Below are 20,259 nucleotides of genomic sequence, written 5' to 3' on the forward strand. Positions count from 1 at the left end.
ATGGGGTCTGCATCCCGAGCGAGCGACTCTCTCCCTGTTTATAGAAGGCTGCTTAGGTGAAGGGGGTGCTCAGGGCGGTGTCAAAAAGCTCCAGGGCTCAGCCCCCCAGGACAAAAACACAGATTCGCAAAAGTGCTTATGCTAAGTGCATGGTCTGCAAAATCCGTTGAGGCCCATCTCCTGGGACAAAGGGATATACAGAGGTACGGAAGTGGAGAGCATTTGATTTCAGAAAAAGGTCAGGCAGAAAGGTTCAAGAGGGGAGCAGCAGGAAGTGAAGCTCATGGGGGCGAAGGCCAGCCCAAGGGGATCAGGTTCAGTGGAGATCTTCAGGGCAACCTGCATCTTTAGTTCGGCAAGTGCCCGCAACTTGGAGGAGCAAGGCCCCTCCCAGGGACTCGGAGCGCTGAAGGAAAGATTCACACTCTAATCCCCCTCTGGTGGGCAGGCATGCTTTGACAAAAACTGGGGTAAGCCGGGTGGGTTTTGTGAAGGGCCTTCAGCATCCTCCAACATCTATCACCAAAGGAGTGGAAGAGAGACAACATTTGATGACTCCAGGGAAGGAAGATTCCTTGTTCCATGCGCCTCAAACTGATCTGCAAAGAATTCCTCCTTTGTTCAAATGGCATTTGTGGTTTTAGCCTAGTGTGGATTTGTTTTCTTCCACCTACTATGCCAGTGTTGGATTAGTGCCCCACCCCATGGGACCCTGCTTTTGGCTGCCAACATTATGGAAACAAATGCTCAGCTATTAACAAGGTGGGCAAAAAAATAGAATAGGTTTGGATGGGGAGAGAGTCTGAAGCCCCAGTTCAGACTAACAGCGGACGAGACAAGACAGGGCTGTTTATGGAGTGAGATGGCTTTGTGCTGCTTGCTAAAATTCTGCTTTTCTTCTCAGCTGTTAAAAACACCAGGTCCTGTTTAGTGAGCCAGTTAAGAAGCAGGTTCAAAATTTGTAGCATAGAAATTCAGCAGGCACAAATGCCAAGTTCTGCCCCTAGAAAAAAGAAACCAAATGCAGAATAGTTGGCTCAGCAATACTGCAAGCGAGAAGAACCTTGGAATTGTTGTGGATCATAAGCTGAAGATGAGCCCACAACGTGATGTGGCTGCAAAAACAGCAAATGCTATTTAGGGCTGCATCAGTAGAAGTAGCACTCGAAGCGCTAGTTCCCCTTTGCTCAGCACTGTTCAGACCTTATCTGGAGTCCTGTGTCCAGTTCTGGGCACCACAGTTGAAGAAAGATGCAGACTAGCCGGGAAGGGTCCAGAGGAGGGCAGCAAGGATGATCCGGGGACTGGAAACAAAGGCGAGATTGCGAAAACTGGTCCTATTTAGCTTTGAGAAGACTGAGAGGAGGTATGACAGCACCAGTTCTCTGCTCACAAACAATTCAGGCTTTTTCGGAGTTACACAGGAGGGAAGATTCTGCTAGGCAGCCCATTTTCCATTATTTTCAGCACTACGGCGTGGCTCTCCGTCCTGCCTCAACCGCTGCTCTGTGTGTCTGTCTTTCTAGACAATGCAGAACTGGAGGAACTCTGGTCCTGCTCTTGTACACATTTCTTTACCTTGGTGCGGTTGCATTTTAGCATTCAGGGCTTTTTAAAAAGTGGATGGTCCCCCACCACATAATAGTTTCCTCCTTTTTTATTGTTTATTTATGCATTTATATTGCGATTTATATCCTGCCTTTTTCCTACAAAGGGCTCAAGGCAGCTTACATCATTCTCCTCCTCCATCTTATCCCCACAACAACAACCCTGTGAGGTGGGTTGGGCTGAGAGTCTGTGGCTGGCCCAAAGTCACCCAGTTGGCTCCATGGCCGAGCGGGGACTAGAACCCAGATCAGCTGAGTCCCAGTCCCATGCTCTTAACCACTACACCACACTGCCTGTCTTCCAGAGCTCAGTCTGCAGTAGCAGTCAGCAGATGCAGAATCAAAGCAACAAAAATGGATCTCTCTGAATAAAGGCATCTCCCCGCAAGGTGCTTAACCTGGCACTTCTCTGAGGCTCCTTCTTCCATTTTCTTTGCAGGAATAAAACTGTGCACTTTATACATGTGTTTTTCCCCTGAGGGTTTTCTTTCCCTGCCTTCTTGTGTGTTTTATCACACAATCACAAGGTGGCGCTGCAGTATAGCAACATCGCTGGGATGTGTGTGCTTGTTTTACTCGGCTCCTACAAGAAAGCTGATTATCCACAGCCTAAAAATCAGCATAAAAACAGCACGGAAGGGTCCCTGGAGAACAATGTCCGCATCTTGGAAAGCCCCCACAAACCACCATGAGTGAAGAAAGAGTTGTGCGGGCACAATAAATGCCTAAGGAAGTTCACCTGCATAAGCTGTCCCTCTGGAGGTAGAAATTCAACACAAAGAACAAGAAAAGAAGGCTTCCTGTTAATCTTGGACTTCCTGCCTTCTTCCTTCCTTCCTTCCTTGTCCACTGATGGAAGCAAACTGAAGCAACACTTGGAAATCCAAACACTGATTTCCAAGAAACCAAACTGGTGACAGCCACAAAAATGCACACACAGAAAAGCAAAACACAGAGAAGAAACAAACAGCAGCAGCACCCGTGGCCCAAAGCCTAAGAAAGAGACCCCCAGAGACAGTTTTTCTCACGGGAGATGCCACTGAACCGGCGTGCCACCGATGGACAAGGAAGCCCAGTCCAAAAGCCTCCACTGAATCTTATATTTGTCGCGTGCATTTATAACAAGCGAGTCTCCAGTATCCCAGGCATGGGCAACGATGATTACCTAGAACTGCTTGCTGATGTCTATAAACGTGCCTGGAGTCTCTCTGATGTGAGGTTAGAAATACGGCCCTTTTGTCTGTCAGGGGTGAAACTAATTAGAAACCTGCTGGTCTCATTTCCACCTGAGTGGCTGCTTACAGAAACCAGGAAGTGGGAGTTGGGAAAGGTGCTTATTTTGGTCTTTTGTTGTGTAGCAATTGCCCCTTTTGAAGGTACCTCTCCCAAAGCAAGCCATCAAAGCCCACATTTCTCTACTGTTTGGGAGAGGAGGAAAGGGCGCTCATGCGGAAGGGCATCTTAACCCCCGGTCTTTCTCCAGTTTTGGGAAGAGCTTGTGCATGCATTTGATGTGGAGCAGCAGTTCCCGACCTTTTGGGCCCCAGGGACTGGTTTCGTGGAAGACCATTTTTGCACCGACCGGAGCGGGCAGGGGGTGGTTTCGGGATGATTCAAGCGCATTATGTTCATTGTGCACTGTATTTCTATTATCATTGCAATGAAATAATTACACAACTCAGCACCTCAGCTCCACCTCACACCTCTGTGTGTCTTTTGCTTGTTCAATCGCCCCACGGCAAAGGGGGCGCCGTGTGGCCACCCCCTTGGCCAGCCACCCAGCTCCCGCACTGGAGGGGACGCCTCGGGGACGAGGCCCCGTGGCCTTGGCCGCCCCACTGATTGCAAATCCTACTGTGTAGGCAAGGACCTAAATTGCACACTCCTGTGAGAATCTAAGGCCTGATGATCTGAGGTGGAGCTGAGCCGGTGATGCTGGCACTGTGGAGCGGCTGCAGGTCCAGATGAAGCTTTGTTGGCTCACCTCCTGCTGTGCGACCCGGTTCCTGACATGGACCAGTACCAGCCCGTGGCTCAGGGGTTGGGGACCCCTGATTCATTTCTAGATGAGGCTTCGATTGTGCGATGGGCACTCCTTACTCATGATCATTTACAGGTGCTTTAGGCAGAGTTGCCGCCATCCGGTTTTGTATGTGTTTTTAAAAGGCAATTTCATGGGAATTCGGAGGAAATCCAGTGTTTTCATGGATGCAGAACAAGGTACCCATCACTGCCCACGCGCTGTTTTGCTATCGCTTGGTGCCAGCTGAAGGCTTTCTGAGAGCGTGCACTGGAGGAACGGTCTATAGAATCTTTAAATAAATAATTGGCATAAAGTTTGGAAGTACCAGAAAACAAATAGATTCCTGCAAAAGATTGGTCTTCATTCTGCAGCAAAATCACAGCTGGAAGCAGCAAGTTAAGCAGATGCATCTTGAAAAGCTCTCAAGCAAAAGAGTAGTCTGGCTGGAATGAGGCGGCCGTTCGTGGAGTTATACTTCCTGTGTGTTTTTTGATGCAGTTTTTCAAAATGCCCTGATTTTCGTTTGCCCTGGGTGTTGAGCCCAAGTCGTGGCAGATGGGGACTGGAACAATAGGAGCGGTTTTGTAGATCTGTTTCTCTTCTGCTCCCGAGTGCTGGATGCCTAGGACCTTCCTTGATTTAGCTGGCGGCCCATTTGGCTGGATTTTGTGCTCGTGCCCATGACCGTCTAAAATGTCATGTCCTTGACTGAGCTCGGGTCTCCCTGCAGCTGATAGCTCTGAAAAACGGCCTGGGGAGACAGGACAGAGCCAGGGACGGTGTGAAGACAGCGGGAGCTGCTGTTACATGCCATCTCCAACCGAGGGCAAGCCTTTGAACTCGCACCCGCCGGAATGTCCCGTCCTTCTTGTCTTTATCCATGTGTCCCTGCTCAGCTCTTGCAAACGAAAGTGATGTATTACTAGAACTCAGGATTCAGGGCACCTTGAGTCCTTTGTCAATGGCCAGTAGCCACCTCTGGTATCAGAGGGAGCATGATCCAGGGAAGTGCTACTGTCCCCAAGTCCTGCCTGTGGACTTCCCCTTGGGGCATTTGGTTGGCCCGAGGGGGCAGATGCTGGCCTAGACAGGACTTTGGTCTCGTCCAATATGGATCTTCTTTGGCCATGGGGATGCCAACATTTTGACTGGAGGTGAGCTGTACCCACATGTGGATTGTACAATATGCTAGTGTGGAAATTTGCTAGAAACCCTGGCAAAGCTGGAGTGTGAGCAATGCCACAAATATTGATAGAAAGCTAAGGCTGAGGTCTACTCCCTTCCTGGCAAACTACTTCCTTGAGATTCCGAACAGAAACAACAGACCCGGGAAGCTGGGGGTCGTCCAATAAAGAACGGCGATGTCACCAGGATGACATCGATTAGGGAATAGTTGACACTGGCACTCAGCAAGTTAGGAAATACATGGTGATCTGGACGCAGAACCTTGCAGAAGAAATATCATCCTGCAAAGGAGAAGCTTTACGAAGCATTTAGAATAGGATTCTCCACCCTCCATTTAAGGTGGTACCGGCCGGAGGGTGAAGCCAAGCTCACTTCAGAGCATCTTTTCCAACTCTGAAATGCAAAGCCCTCAAGCAAATGACTTCAGAACACATGCTTTGGATTCTGTAGTCCGTAAGGTGTTTGTGGTTTAGGGGCACAGGCCATCCCCCGTTTGTCCGTGCCTTAAATCTTACAGGTGTGATGCAAGCTGTGGCTGAGGATTCAGTCCTCTGCCATGCCCTCAGGTATGGAAAGCAAGCGAGAGAAGAACAAGGGTGGGGAAGGAGTGGCTGGATTTGATCTGAGGGAAGGCTGAAAAGAAGGCAGTTAAGTCAGCAAACAATAGATGTTCTCGGAATGGCTTCCAGGCAACCAGGAAGAAGGAAGGCCCCCCCCTGCCCCCCCACCCCCTGGGGACTGACATTCCTGCCCCAGGCACTTCCCAAGAACTTTGCTTTGGGTCAACCAAGTTGTGACAGGTCGGAAATGGGCTGAGAGCCGCTCTTGGGTCATAAACGAGGCAAATGCCCTGGGAGAAAGGCGCCACAGCAGGGCTATCCGTTCCCAGAAATTCACCCTGTCCAATTTATTTTTTGATGGGGTAAATAGATTCTTGGCAGGGGGGAAGGAGGGGAAGGACTGTCCCCACACACGCATCTCCACGTTTTGTATGTGAGCAAGGAAACGTGGCCCGGAAACCACATTTTCCCCTTAAAGCCACATCGGGTTTGACCCTCGGGGCTCTTCTGTTTTTCAGCTCTGTGTTTTCGCTCCTATAGTTCTGTTTCTGCTTGTGGTACAAGCACGATGCCAGATGGACCTCAGGGAAGGCAGGGAGATGTTACTGGATGGACGGACCTCCCTGTGGCAAGCAGAAGTAAAGAAGCAAATAAATTCAAGGAGTGTTTTCTCCAACCTGCGTTGTGCGGAATGCTGACAGCCCTGGGAAAATGATCAAGGATTTCACACGCAGGGCTTTTGTCCCTAAAGGCTAATTTCACCTCCTCTTTTATCACAGCATCAACCTACTTTCAGCCCATTAACTTTCTGAGGGTCTCCTGGGGGGTGGTTTCCAATGGTGGGTGGGACTCCAGGCAAAATGGAGGTGGGGGGAAGGCAGAAACGGGGCCCAGAATGTCTCCCATCGCCCCAAAAATGTTTAAAACTGTTATTCCCAGGAAGTAAACTTCTGGAGAAGCATTTCAACCATCTAGAATTAGGGGGTGCACAGAAGCTGCAAACCTGCCAATCAATCTGGGGAGGGGTGTGGCCAGGGAAGGGGTGTGGCCAGGTGGGAAAGCATGCCCTGGGCATTTGGCCAAGTGCTGAGATTGCTTTCTAAGAGAGAATGGCTTTGAAAAGCAGTGGATTGGATCAAGACCCTCTGGAGTGTTTCTAGAGGGGATCCTTTCACAGAAGGACTTTTAAGCACCGCTGAGGCATCAGCACTTTGGTCCCGCACAGGGCTTTTAATCCACTTGTGCACCAGGGAAAAAGCCAAAGTAGCTAATGCTAAAGCCAAAGTCACACCAATCCCAATCCAGGGAGTTCGAACTTTTGAACACCAGCGCTCTCGCTGTTCGGCACAAGAATTTTGGGGAGTCGCATTTAAAATAAGAAGAAGGCAAATATTTTTCCATATTTGCCCTCCCGCCCCTTGAGATCGGCAGCAGAGGCCCTCCTCCGGGAGTCCTCCATGAGAGACATCAGGAGGCAAAGTACCCGAAGGAGGGCCTTCTCTGCGGTGGCACCCCAGCTATGGAATGCGCTCCCCAGAGAGGTCTGCCTGGCGCCGTCGTTATTTGTTTTTCAGTGCCAGGCTAAGACCTTTTTATTTAAACAATATTTTAATAACTCTTAATAATATCTATAGGTTTTAATTTTGCAGCCAGGGTGATTCTGGGTTTTAAATTGTACTATTTTACTATGTATTATGTTTATTTATGTGAGCCATCCCGAGGCTATAAGCGATGAGACGGCATACAAAAATTCTAAATAAATAAATAAATATCTGCAGTGAAAATGTAATGGGGCACAGAACAGCTGTTTTAAACTTTTTAATGCTTTCTGGTTTTATTATTCTTATTGCATTTTTATTGTCTGTGTGTATGAATAGTTGTAAACTGTCCAAATAGCTTTGGCTGTGAGGCTGTATAGAAAAAAGGTGAACGAATGAACGAATAATACAACTTCCACCATCCTTAGCCAGCATGACTGACTTGGTCTTCAGCACCACCCACACGCTGTTGTGGTCCTTGTTATGTCCCATCAAGTCATCTCTGGAGTGTGGGAACCCTGTGTATGAGAGCCCTCCAAGAATGCTCTACCCGTGGCCATCGTCTTGCGAATTCAAGGCAGTGGGCTGCTTGATGGAGTCCGTCCTGCGACCTTCCATTCTGGCTGGGTGCCATGGGAGCTGCAGCCCAGCACAGCCAGAACACAACCAGTTGGGAAAGTCTGGGGCAGGCGGGCTCACTGGTTCTCTACCAGGCCAACTTGCAGAGTTCTTGCTATAGGGAGAGTATCTGCTCTCGCAGTTGCTTAGCAGTGCCATGGACCCGGTCCTCGCAATAAATGATCATACAGATGACGCCAGTTCTATTGAAAACATCTGCTATGCAAACACCTTGGAATGCATTGATGGCAGCACCCTCTTTTTACTCTTCCGGTTGTGGTCTGTGCCAGAAAATGGGACCTTCTCCCCACAGTGTTTTCAGCCCTGTCATTCAAAGACCTGATCCGCCAGTTCGGGCAGCTTAACAAAAGACCAGGAAACAGCACAAGAAGAAAGAGAGGGTCAGGACAATGCGGAATTTGAATCAGCAAGAAGTGCAGATGGATCATGCAGTCGAGAGAGGGGTTGGCTTGTTTGTCACTTTCTCAGCCAGGTGCCCAGAACAATCGTTCTCTTGTTGGCAGGCAAATACAGTCAAGAGGGCCTAACCCTACCCTGCTGCACTCCCCTAACCCTGATAGAGAGGCAAAGTTCCATGGAAAATAATGCCATTTTTAAAAAGCCTTTCTTGAGTAGCTTTTTCTGCATAGCTCATCATTTCTGCCCATTCTAAACACGTTCCAACCATCAAGACCATGCCAGGACACCTCATTTGTGTAACCCTAACCTTACCCTGGTGCACATCCCTAACCTTACCCTGGTGCACACCCCTAACCCTAATGTAGGGCTAAAGTTCCATTGAAAAGAGGGTGATTTTGAAAAGCCTTCTTTGACCAGCTTTTTCTGCACAGCTCAACATCTCTGCCCATTCTAAGCACACTCCAACCATGAAAACCATGCCAGGGCACCTCATTTTTCTTACCCTAACCCTACCCTGGTGCGCACCCCTAACCCTATTATAGGGCGAAAGTTCCATTGAAAAGAGGGCAATTTTGAAAAGGCCTTCCTTGAGTAGCTTTTTCTGCAAAGTTCAACATCTCTGCCCATATTTGGCACATTCCAGCCATCATAATCATACCTCTTTTTTCTAACCCTAACCCAATGATGGTGAACCTTTCACAGACCCAGTGCCCGAACTGCAGCCCAAAACCTATAGGTGCCATAGGTTCGCCACCACTGCCCTAGAGGGAGAAAAACCCCAAATGCATCGATTCAAGATGGGGAATACTTGACTCAACCACACTGAAAAAGAAAAAGACTTAGAGTTGCAGACAACAAACTAAGCACAGGCCAGCAATGCAATGAAAGCACAAAAAGGGGTAATCAAGGGTCCCAGCTCCTTAATTCAAAGTTCCACCTGACCATTCTTAGGAATTTCTTTCTGGAACTGGGCATGGGCAAATCCAGGAAGACTGACAGTGGGAGTTCTCTGCCTGCTTAACTGCTGACTCAGGACCAATGGCTATCTGACTGCTTAACTGCTTTCAGGCTACCTTTGCAATTCGGCTGTTTGGCACAAGATCTATGCAAAAGCTAGTCAACCACTAAATGACAGGCAGTTGTGAGGGGGCAGAGCCAGGGGAGAGGGGTGGGAATATGGATGGGGCTCTCTATTTGGCACGTGGCCCTGAATTCAGCACCCCTGCGCTTTGGCCTGTCTTAGCAAAGCAGCTCTTAATGCTCCGGATTGCAAGACCCTGAGCTGAAGGACTAGAGCTGCATAAGCATCTCTTGGGGAGAGGGGAGTGCTGGAGTGTCTTAATTAACATTTATAGCCACTCGCCCCCACCCTGGGTGCTCTAAAAAGTGGATGCAGGCAGCTGGAGAGCGCCGTGAAATGACACGAGTCCTGCAGGGCCGGAGTAAGGAGGCACAGCGTCTTTGTCAGAGGCGGTTCAGGCAGTAAGATTAGATGCTTTTTTTTCTCAGCATGGGGGCAAAGCAGAAGTGAATGTACAGTACGGAACACTCTTGTTATATTAATGTCCCACCTTTCCTCCCACAAGGCCCTCAAGGTGATCTACAGGGTTGCCTGCTCCATTTTTCCTCACAACAACCCTACGAGGTAGGCTAGGGTGCGAGTCAGTGATGGGCTCAAAGGCACCTGGGGAGCGTCATGGCCCAGTGGAGACTAGAACGCAGACCCCCTGAGTCCCACTCCTCTCTAATCACTCCAACCAGCACGCCACACTGGCTCTCTCTCATGGTGGAAGTTTAAGGGTATTATACTATTTGGTATTTAAGGGGATAACGTGCTATTTGGAAAGACAGGTGTGGCCTTTGTTCTCAAGGCTTGTTGTGTGTGATCCAGCTGCCCAGGCCAAATCTACAGTTCATCCAGGTTTGGACTGCCGCTCAAATCGAGCTTATCTTGTCAATTTTTTCTGGGTGACTGCCCATGCCCCTTGATTTTTTCCTTGCCATTTTTAGTAGCCCCACCTAGAGCCGGTGTGCACCGCATGCCCAAAGCATGATGCATAGCACCAAACTGGGTATCAGGAAGGAGGAAGCAATGGACCCAGAGCCTGGTGTCCTGAGAAGTCACTAGTCCTTATGATTGTAGAGAGAATGGAATGTAAGACTAGCCCTACAGGATCATAGCAAACAACTATCTAACCCAACGTTCTGTTCACAGGTGAACAAAATGGAAATTGGAGGAGACATTTGGAATGCAGTCAAGGGACATCTGGTTTTTTCCAGAATTGGTCACTCCTGCGTCCAGCCTCAAGCATGTCTTGCACATGGGAGCCAGTAAAGAGACAGGAAGCCTAATCTTGAGTCAGGGGGAATGCAGTGCTCAGAGGACCAGCGCGTTTGGGGGCCAGACTTCCCTGTTCCTGTGCATTTAAGGGCAACTTGACCTCTAGCAACTGGGGTGCTTCCCATTATTTCCCTCCATGCTTTGGACATCGTCCCCATTTATTCCTGCAGAAAGAGCTGCTCCTACAGACACAGTCACAGAAAGCAAAGCCGGGGGGGGGGGGGGAGAGGCATATAATGAGTGTTCCCGTCATACCTTGCACTATTCCTGGCTATGCATTTCCTATGTGAAATGTAGCACAAGTCCCACAGGTAAATCAAGACAGCAGTATGGATCGAGACTTTGTTTTCAACTGTTTTATCAACACCTGTCCTTTGGGTGTTTTTACCTTATTCCCCCCCCTCACCACCACCACCACCCATTTTATTTTTCAGTTTGACCAAGAAGGATGACTGATGCAGAAGCTGAGGTCGCACTCCCGACGATCAACAGAAAACCAGGCCTTCAGATATGGACCATAGAGGTACGGCACAGACAAGGCCTCCACGGGGACTGTTTTCCATCAGCAGTGTGGCTAAATTCTGAGGTCCAAGGGGCAGAGCATTCATCCTGGGCTGCTATTTGAAGCAAAAATTCAGGTGTCCCTCTTTCCAGCCCATGTACAAAAGTGGGCCGGGATGGTCCGCTGCAGCCGAGCTTAAGCAGAGTGCACCAAAAGAGAGACCAGCCAGCTGGCTGCGGATTAGTGACCCTGGGACAGCCACACCACTCTGTCTGAGATCAGGACTGGCCCGGCTGATGGAACACAGGACCTCTTTCTCTCCGCTTCAGAGTTTTATGCAGTTATGCCTGGCTTAAGTTGCATGCATGGAACGGATTACTGCAGTAATCCCGTACAGTCATGCAAAATAAATAATAAGAAATTGAGAACAAGTATGCTATCTACTGAGCTTTGTTGCTTCCACAATTGGGAAATGCAGTTCGAAAGCAATTCTGTGTCTGTGGAGTAGTTATCTCTTTTCCTCTAAATCCAGACTATGCTTTGGAGTGCATCTGCATTCAGTGCCGATAACGCTTCCTCTGCTGCAAAGGACTCGCAGTGAAGGGGCACCTTAATTTGTATGGGTGCTTAATCCTCTCTGTGCGGAGCTATTTTTCCCAGCAATTTTTACCACCAGAAAAGCAGGGCTGGGGGAGTGTTTCAGACCTACATTGGCAAGAGAAACTGACAGGCATGAAAACAGCTTGAGACAGAGACATTTCGGGAGGGTGGGCAGATAACCGAGGAAGGGTTGAGTCCTGTCGCCTCCTTGTCTCATGGGACGCGGTCTCTGTAACCAAAGGAGTGGCTCCCAACGACACGTACAGAATAAAGGTGGCTTCTTGCACAGTAATGGTAGTCTGCTTTCTTCTTGCCTCTCTAACACTGACTCCATTCCTTCCTCTTCCTCACTTCCTGTTCCCCCTTCAAACTCCGCTTCCCTCTTACTGCTGGCTTTACTTCTAAACCCCATCAAAATAAATACGTCCTTTGCCACGTCTTTGATTCAGGTTTTGTCACAGAGACATAACCTTTGGGCCAACATGACAAATGGCTTGTTTCCCCCTTATTTCCTATTGGGATGGATGTCCTGTTGGTATTCCAATATCTGGCATAGCTTCTTTTGATTTGCAGTAATCTCAGATGCATGCTAGAAGTTCAGAATTTTCACAGTTCCTTATTCAGTCAGCACAGCCTTACAAAGGGACAGTTTTACTTTGAGCCCCATAATTTCTCCTCCTCTCCTTCCTGAAGGCAGCATCCGTAGCGGCCTGTTATCCTCAGAACAACAACCCTGTAAGGTAGGTTAAGCTGAGTGATTGGCCCAAAGTCGCCCAGTGAGTCTCACCACCAGGTGACAGTGGCGCTCGTGTCTTTCCTAATGTTGTTCTCAGCAAGCATTTAAAAGTAGACCAATTGCAAACAGGTGGCCCAAGCATATCTGTTTGCACATCCATACACACATTTATCCATCTATCATCTGTCTGTCTGTCTGTCTGTCTATCATATTTCTTTCCCGCATTTTTTCCTGCAAGGAGCCCAACCCACGTGGCTCTTCTTCCTCTCCATTTTATCTTCAAAACAACAACCCTGTGAAGTAGGCTGAGCTGAGAGTCAAGGACAGGGAGCTGCATGGCCCACTGGGGACCAGAACCCAGGCTCCTGAGGCCCAGCCCATGACTCGACCAACTTGTGACCAACTTTGGCGGCCATTTTGTGCTTGTGCCCAAGACTGTTTGACAGGCTTCCAAGTTCTGGTATTATTTATTTATTTAAAACGTTTATATGCCGTCCCTTATGCATGGCACCTCGGGACGGCTTACCATCATTAAAACAAAACACAATAAAACAACCATATCAATATAATTAACAAATAGCCAGGAAATATAAGTTAAATAAAAAGTGACGGTTGAATGTTAAAATATTAGTTTTTAAAATAACAATTAAATAAAAAGGTTTTGATCTGGCACAAAAAAGAGTATAGGCTACAACTATGTATGAACTGTTGGGAATGGTCCACAGAACTTCGGTCTTGGGCTGTATAGAGAAGGCAAAGCAGGCCGCCCAGAGGCGTCCCATCTTCTCCCTCCCCTTCAAAGCAGGCACTGCCAAGGACCCGAAGCCTTTTCCTTGGGGGGATCTTGGAGCAAATGCTGCCGCACTTGAAGGGCCATGCGCTCCCCCCTTTTTCTGCCTCCAGATGCATCCAGAGCAGAATTCCGAGCACCTTGGAATACGCCGCAGGCATCGCTTGCAGCGCCCAAAGGCAGCCTTTACGCCATAATCAGACTGCAGAGAATAGTGAAATGACGGACACACTTATGGGGCAGAAGTTCCCACTTCTTAACTTTATTTTTATCACCCTCTTTTGCACCTCTGGGAGCGGTAAACCAAAAGGCACGAGAAATCCAGCCCTTCTTAATTACAGCCGTTGCATATTTATTAGCCTGGTTGCAAATTAGACCTCTGCTTCCAGTGACACTCCTTGGGGGTCATGTTTCCAGCCCGTGCTGTTCTTTCAGCCGGTACGGAATCAAAGCCATATGATCAAAGCCAAGCACAAACTTCATCACTGCAACAGTGAAGCTGAGGTTTTCAAAGTAACCTTCCCCCCACCCCAAAAAAGGGGGTAGTTCCCAGTTTAACATTTCCTGCCCCTCTATTATTATTATTATTATTATTATTATTATTATTATTATTATTATTATTATAACATTTCTATGCCGCCCCTTGCCGAAACCTCAGGGCGGCTTACAACACGATAAAATACAATGAAATACAATAGCACATAATAAATTACCATTAAATACAAAATACAAAAAATACATTGGTTTACAAATATAAGGTTAAAATTATCAGTATAAATTAAGTAAATAAAGATATAGGAGGAGAAAGAGAAGGAAGAAGAAGTTGTCCTGGCCAGATCATATGTTTTAACAATTAAAATGATGTTTAAATAAAAAGGTCTTTACCTGGCGCCGAAAAACCAGTAACGACGGTGCCAGGCGGACCTCTTTGGGGAGTGAATTCCATAGGTTGGGCACCACCGCAGAGAAAGCCCTCCTCCGGGTACTTACTCTCCTAATTTCTTTCATGGAGGGTTCCCGGAGAAGGGACTCTCCCGCAGATCTCAAAGGGCGGTTGGGCATATACAGACGTAAGCGCTCGTTCAGGTAGCCAGGACCCAAGCCGTTTAGGGCTTTATAGGTCATAATCAACACCTTGAATTGGGCCCGGGCTTCAATGGGAAGCCAGTGAAGCTGACGGAGGACTGGAGTCATGTGAGCATAACGCCCTGTCCCCGTCAGCAACCTGGCAGCTCTATTTTGCACCAATTGAAGTGTTCGGACTGTCTTCAGGGGAAGCCCCACGTAAAGCGCGTTACAGAAGTCTAGGCGGGAAGTCACCAGCGCGTGTGTCACCGTCGCCAGGCAGTCGTACTCCAGGTAGGGGCGCAGCTGATTAATCAGCCGAAGCTGAAGGAAGGCGTTCCTCGCCACCGCTGTCACCTGAGCTTCCAAAGAAAGCTCCGGGTCGAGGAGTACTCCTAGGCTGCGGACCTTATCCCTAAGAGGGAGTGTTGCACCATTCAGGACCAGGTCAAATCCACCCTCTCCGAAACCCGATCCACCAACCAACAGGACCTCCGTCTTGTCTGGGTTGAGTTTCAGTTTATTTGCCCTCATCCATTCCCTTACCTCGGCCAAGCACCGGTTCAGCACAGCCACTGCCTCACCTGGATTAGTGGAAAACGAGAGGTAAAGCTGGGTATCATCAGCGTATTGATGATTCTGCAGCCCACACCTCCTGATGACCTCTCCCAGCGGTTTCATATAGATGTTAAATCCTTTATCCTTTATCCTTTTTTCTTTGCATCCGAGAAGCTGCAAAGCCGGGAAGTTTATTGATGCCTTGATGGATGGCATTGGGTTGACTTGACTGATAGACGCATTTGAATGGCAAGATCAGACATGTATCTCTGGTGCTCCAGAAAGAGTAATGCATCACTTGCCCTGAATCTGGCCATAAAACTCTTATCGGACCCCGCTTAGCATTCCATAAAGCTCAAGCAGCCTGTGGCCAGACAGAGATTGTGATAGGAGGTTTGTGTGTGTGGCGTAAGGTAAGGTCTGAAACCTGGCCTTCTCTAAAGGAGAAGGGAAGAAGCTGTATAGGGGCATTTAAAAAATTCATGCATACTGGTCTGTCTGCTCTTTTCTCTGACCAAGAAGACACGCATATTTTTCTAGGGTATGTCTTACAACATGCTCAGCTATGGCCGGAATGAAAGAAAAATTTGCCAGAAAAACTGTTTTCAAGAGCACCTCCTGCCACAGGGGCCTCTGTAACTATTTGGGGAACCACTTGCACAATTTAGTGCAAGCTCATTGCACGTGGCACACAAGTGCAGCACACAGAATTAAGCCTTCTTTGCACATGACTTTCAATGTCGGGCATTGACTGTTTCCCATGTGAGTGCGAAGCGTGATCGTATGTGGTGGGGAACCTAAATTGTGATGGGAGCTCATAACCAGCAGAAGGCTGATCGTTAAGTTCTAGCAGACCTGAGACACAGAACCACAGAAACAGAGCGAGTCAGAAGGGGCCTCCCGGGCCATCTCGTCTGACCTCTGGCACCAGCCGGCTCCGCTCACGACACGCCCACCCTGTGCACGTCCAGCCTATCTTTGAGACAACATGGGTAGGGTGAGCCTTTCGTGAAAAATTTCAGCAGTGGTAAAAACTGTTCTCCGTTTTGGCAAATTCTTTCCAGACACTGGAGAACGAGTGTCAGAAACGGTGCAGCGCGGGCTCTGTTGCCTGGAATCAACCCTGATGGGTTACGCACTGTCACCCTATTCACTCATATGGCCCTGGTGCTGGTACCCTGGCCGGAATCACAGATGGGATGGGATGCAGGTAGAAGGACTCTGTGCTCTTCAGGGAAACAGCAGTATAAGCATCAGCGGATTGGACACCAGCTGGCAGGAGCAAAGGGTGATGCGCATCTTGTGGTAGCCAGAATGGGTTATCATATTCTCCAGATCCAGTCACTGGCTAACTGGTCCTCAGGATGTTGAGGGAAACTGTCACCTTTTCACTGTCTGCTTTTCAAACAACTGTCGAAAATATCAGTACTCTGTCAGAAAAAAGCATTGTAGTTTTGACCCTGGAATCCAGTGAATGTGTTTCAGCTGAATTTGCCACTGGGTGTTTTTCAGCTGAGTTTTGGTTCGTTTTTGGTTGCCTTTGGTCTAATTAAAGTATTGCTGGCTCAGTCAAGATTAAAGACTTTGAGCTTGACAACTTACAGCCCTAAAGCTCACATATAGAACCTGTGTCTTCACCCCTGGGCTATTGCATATCAAAATATCTCCAGTTCCTGGTTCCAGCCAACAAGTTTGTCCGGTTTTGCAAACCTTGCTAGAGGTGAAGCGGAAAACTTCATTTAGTGGGTTAAGCCAAGAACTATGTGCAAGATTATCCAGATATGCATGTGCTGCCATGCATGGAAACTTCAAGGGTAAGATTTTGGCAGGGGGGAAGTGAGGCTGCCTAGGAAAAAGGGTCTGTTCCTGTTAATTATTCCTTCTGTTGGCAGTGGTGGGTGAGGATCATTGCCAATGTGGGGGGTTGGCCAGATGCCAAAGAAGTCAGGGTGCCTGCCTTTTTAGAGATGTGCTGAAGGGGAAATTTCTGCAGGCATAAGCAACTCTTAAAGGCGCAGTGGCTTTGCCCTTTGCCTCCTCTGCCTCTTGCCAGGGCAGTGGCGTACATTCCTCACATAGAGCTCAGCTGGTCCACCCTGACCTGCTTGGGTGTATCTGCTAATGCACACGTAGTTACATATTCCCCTCCAGAGGTGCCAGTGTTTGCCCACGGCTAGAGTTAAAGCAGGGCAATATGGTATAGTGGTTAGTTCCCGTCATTCTTCATTCAGCTAGCCTGGGGCCATTCACTGGCTGTCATGCCCACTGCTTCCACTGTGACCCTACAATCCCAGGTACCTTCTCCAAACCAAGGCTGCTCTGGTGCTTAAGGGCTTGTTATTCACTGGCTGTTCACCCATGAGCCGTTTCTACTGCTAGTCCTGACCTAACCTCCTCCAGAGCATGGTCCTTAGATTAAACAAGACAGAGGCAGGAAGAACGGAGGACATGGAAGGGTTACAAAGTGCCTTTGAAGAGCATCTAACATTGCATTTTATCTACCGCAATGACTTTCTGATTTATAAGCCATGGATTTGCACCTTTGACATACCTTCCTGGTACACAGGCCCATTTCATGGCTTGTAACATCTCCCACTCAGCATATGCACCAGGAAGCTGGCCAGGGAAGGGTGTTTAGAAGGACCGCTGCCTGTTGCTGTCATATGTAATGTTGTTATATGAAGGAATAAACAAATAAATAAATGAGAAGAAGGGTAGACACGCCTCCCCTGCAACTTTCCAAAAGATGCTCCTGGGAGACATTTGGAGAAAAGAGTCCTGCTATACCGTTCAGACATTAAACTGTTCTCATCTGGACATGTTGCTATACTTGTGATGCCGTTTTTCTTATTCCAGCCTAAGCTGACACCGGGGCCTTTCCCCGCTTTCTAGCCATTGGAGTACCTCTCTTGCCCCGAAAGTTGTCACCCTGAACACCCACATATGTTGTTGACTGGAGGGTTGTGCTTTTTGCCTTCAGAAAATGAAGATGGTGGCTGTTCCTGAAAGGGCCTATGGGAGCTTCTTTGAAGGGGACTGTTACATCATCATAAACGTAAGTCAATCAGACTGCACGCTCCCTTCTGCATGGACCTCGAGGTGTTGCTGGTTGCAGATCGTACCACTCCTTGCTGTTGGACAAGGGCATCTGATGCTGCCATCCAACAGCACCCGGAGGGCTACAAGCCTCCCAACCCTGCACTAGGTGGGGATGATGGTTTGGGAGCAGGCTTTCATGGCTTTTATCTCTGGTTATCTCTGGTGTCAGCATTTCAGAACATCAAAGGAATGAACTCTGAAATGATCAAAGCCGGCCAGACCGATGGGTGCTGGGGCAGGTCCGTCACCACGTCGTGGGATCGACCACATAAATGTGGATGGGGTCATTTTGCAAGTGAAGTACTGCAGGGCCGATTGATCAGAGCCTCATATTAGCTGCTATTAGAGGCTCCATGTTCACTGTGGGAGGAAGTGCATCCCCCCCCCCAAAAAAGAGGGCCAGGGTAAGCATGATTGGGCACGTGCCCAGGGCCCATTCCCCAGTGGGGTCTGACAGATGAGAGCCCACCAGTTACTGCTGCTCTTATGAAGAGAAGACGATCCTGGATCACACCATCCAGGCCAGTCTTCTGTGCACACGGTGTCTGTCCTGGGGAAGGCAAGGAGGGGTGGGGGGGGGCCTGGTGACCATAGTGCTGAGAAAACAGACTGCTGAGGGCAGGGGACCATGGAAGAGTCCCGAAGCCCCCCCACCTGGAGCCTGCCCTGAACAGGACATAGGCTCACACAGGAGCCATTTATCCTAAAGCATATGCATAGATGCAAACCAAGAAATAATTAGTTATTTAAATAGTGGTGGGAGGCATGTCTGCCTCCCGATGCATCAGAGTCAAGTTACTCACCGGGGCTTTCTTAGCATGCTTTTGTTAGGGGGAAAATGTGCCTTTTTAAAATATCCCCAATGCTTTCCTCTGGCTGATTAAAAAAAGCACCCCAGTGAAAATCTATGAATTTTTTGTACATAGAAAGAAAACTGTCAGTGGGCTTGATCCAGAAGGAAGGCACGTGACCAGGGGGGTGGAGGCCACCCCTGAAAATGCTACAAGGCTGGGAATTCTGGGAGTTATTTCCTATGTAAAAATGCGCACAGGATCGTACACTTAGTGAGTTGGGGGACCCAGGCAAATAGGGTGGGCTGGTGAGGGGGTGGAAAAGGGGAGATTCAGTGGCAGCACCTTCTACAAGGAATGGATTTGTCAACAAAAGGCAAAGGCCTGGATCCATCCCACTTTACAGTTTCAAGTGCATCCGTGGATTTTGTGCCATCCGGATGAGAGGATTAATCTTCCAGCTAGAGTCCAGCTGCTTGATGGATGTCATCTAGGCCTCAGTGACGGCTCTGCTCAATTTTGTTCACAGTATGGTAAAACATGCACAGAAATAACCATTTTGCTTGGCCTGGGTTCTGTTCGGGGGGGTGTTTAGTGAGCGCAGCCCTTAAAACGGAGCATTTGCAACAAATCTTCCTTGTGTAGAGGATGCACCGGCAGGGCTGCTTCCCAGCCCGGTGGCAGGCAGGTGTCGGACGGGTGCAGCACCCCATAACCTGGGGATGGAAGAGGCTCCACGAGCTGCATGGCCGCTAAGTCCCCCCCCCCCCCCCCCTGGGCGCCCGGGCTCCGCCGTGGCTCCTCTGGCCACCGCTCGCCTGGAGCCAGCTCTGCCCGCCTGGCCCGGTGGACGGGGAGCCCCTCCCGCGCCGCCCGGGTTACTATGGCAACCCCGTGGCAGAGTCGATGGGCGAATGATTACCGTGGGAAGGCGCTGGGAGCAAAGCGGCCCAGCGTGTTGGGACATGCATTGTTTTTCTGATCGCGTCTCCCTGGGGGAGCCTTTGGGCAGGTGAAGGGGTTTGGCCCTTGGAGATCTCTTTACCGAGCTGCCTGGGCAGAGCATTCCCACCGTGAGCCGCACCTGCCTTGCCTGTTAACAGGCGAAGCCTGGCCTCTCCGGGGGTGGCCTCTCCGCTGCACAGGTGGGCACTGCCCAGAGGCAGTTTTGGAGGGTCCTCGGGCACAAGCCTTCCTCCTCTTCCTCCTCGTTGCAGCCGCTTGCTTGATTAGTAGGCAGAGAGCCAGTGAGTCACTCCCCTGCAGCGCCTCCTTCCCACGCCATCCGTACCTGAGGCCAGGTGAGGGACAGGTGAACCAGCACATTGCAATGGGGAAAAGGGGGACAGCTCCTGGGGTATCTTATCGGGTGCCCAGCCAAGCTGGCGATTGCTTGATTTTCTTTGTTCTGCCCTGGGTTCCTTAATGAGTTGGCACATACAAGCCAGGTCTGGTGAATCAGAGATGGAATCTGGCCATGGCTTTACCGGATTAAAAAACAACAACACCTTGCTTTTAGTTTTGTTCTGCATCTGGTGCAGAATCCCCCAGGAGGTGTGGTGTGGAGTTCAGGCTGTTCGACGGAGCCCCGGGAGACCCAGACTGAAATCTCTCAGCTGCAGAACTGGCCTTGACTCTCAGCCTAACCTACCTTGTTCGGTTGCTGTACAAATAAAGTGATGATTGTATGGAACTTCATGTATTATACTGAGATATTTGGAGGAATGGAGGGATAAAAAGTATATTTGCACACACATGTCTGAGTTGAAAAAATACAGAGAAGGGCAACAAGCAGCTGGAACAGCTGGAACCGTTCAGCTTAGCAA

The 20,259-nt window shown here is 49.1% G+C and overlaps 1 protein-coding gene across 1 annotated transcript in view; it reads left to right on the top strand.

Annotated features, from left to right (window-relative positions):
• Positions 1-10,740: 10,740 nt before the first annotated feature.
• Positions 10,741-20,259, top strand: part of VILL (villin like) — a 33,877-nt gene continuing 24,358 nt past the window's right edge. The window contains exons 1-2 of the mRNA XM_044425336.1: positions 10,741-10,815; positions 17,524-17,598. Of these exons, the coding sequence (XP_044281271.1) occupies positions 10,741-10,815; positions 17,524-17,598 (150 nt within the window). The remainder of the gene's footprint in view (positions 10,816-17,523; positions 17,599-20,259) is intronic.

Source organism: Varanus komodoensis, unplaced genomic scaffold (genome assembly GCF_004798865.1).
Source record: "Varanus komodoensis strain SLA01 unplaced genomic scaffold, ASM479886v1 scaffold15, whole genome shotgun sequence".
Lineage (NCBI taxonomy): Eukaryota > Metazoa > Chordata > Lepidosauria > Squamata > Varanidae > Varanus > Varanus komodoensis.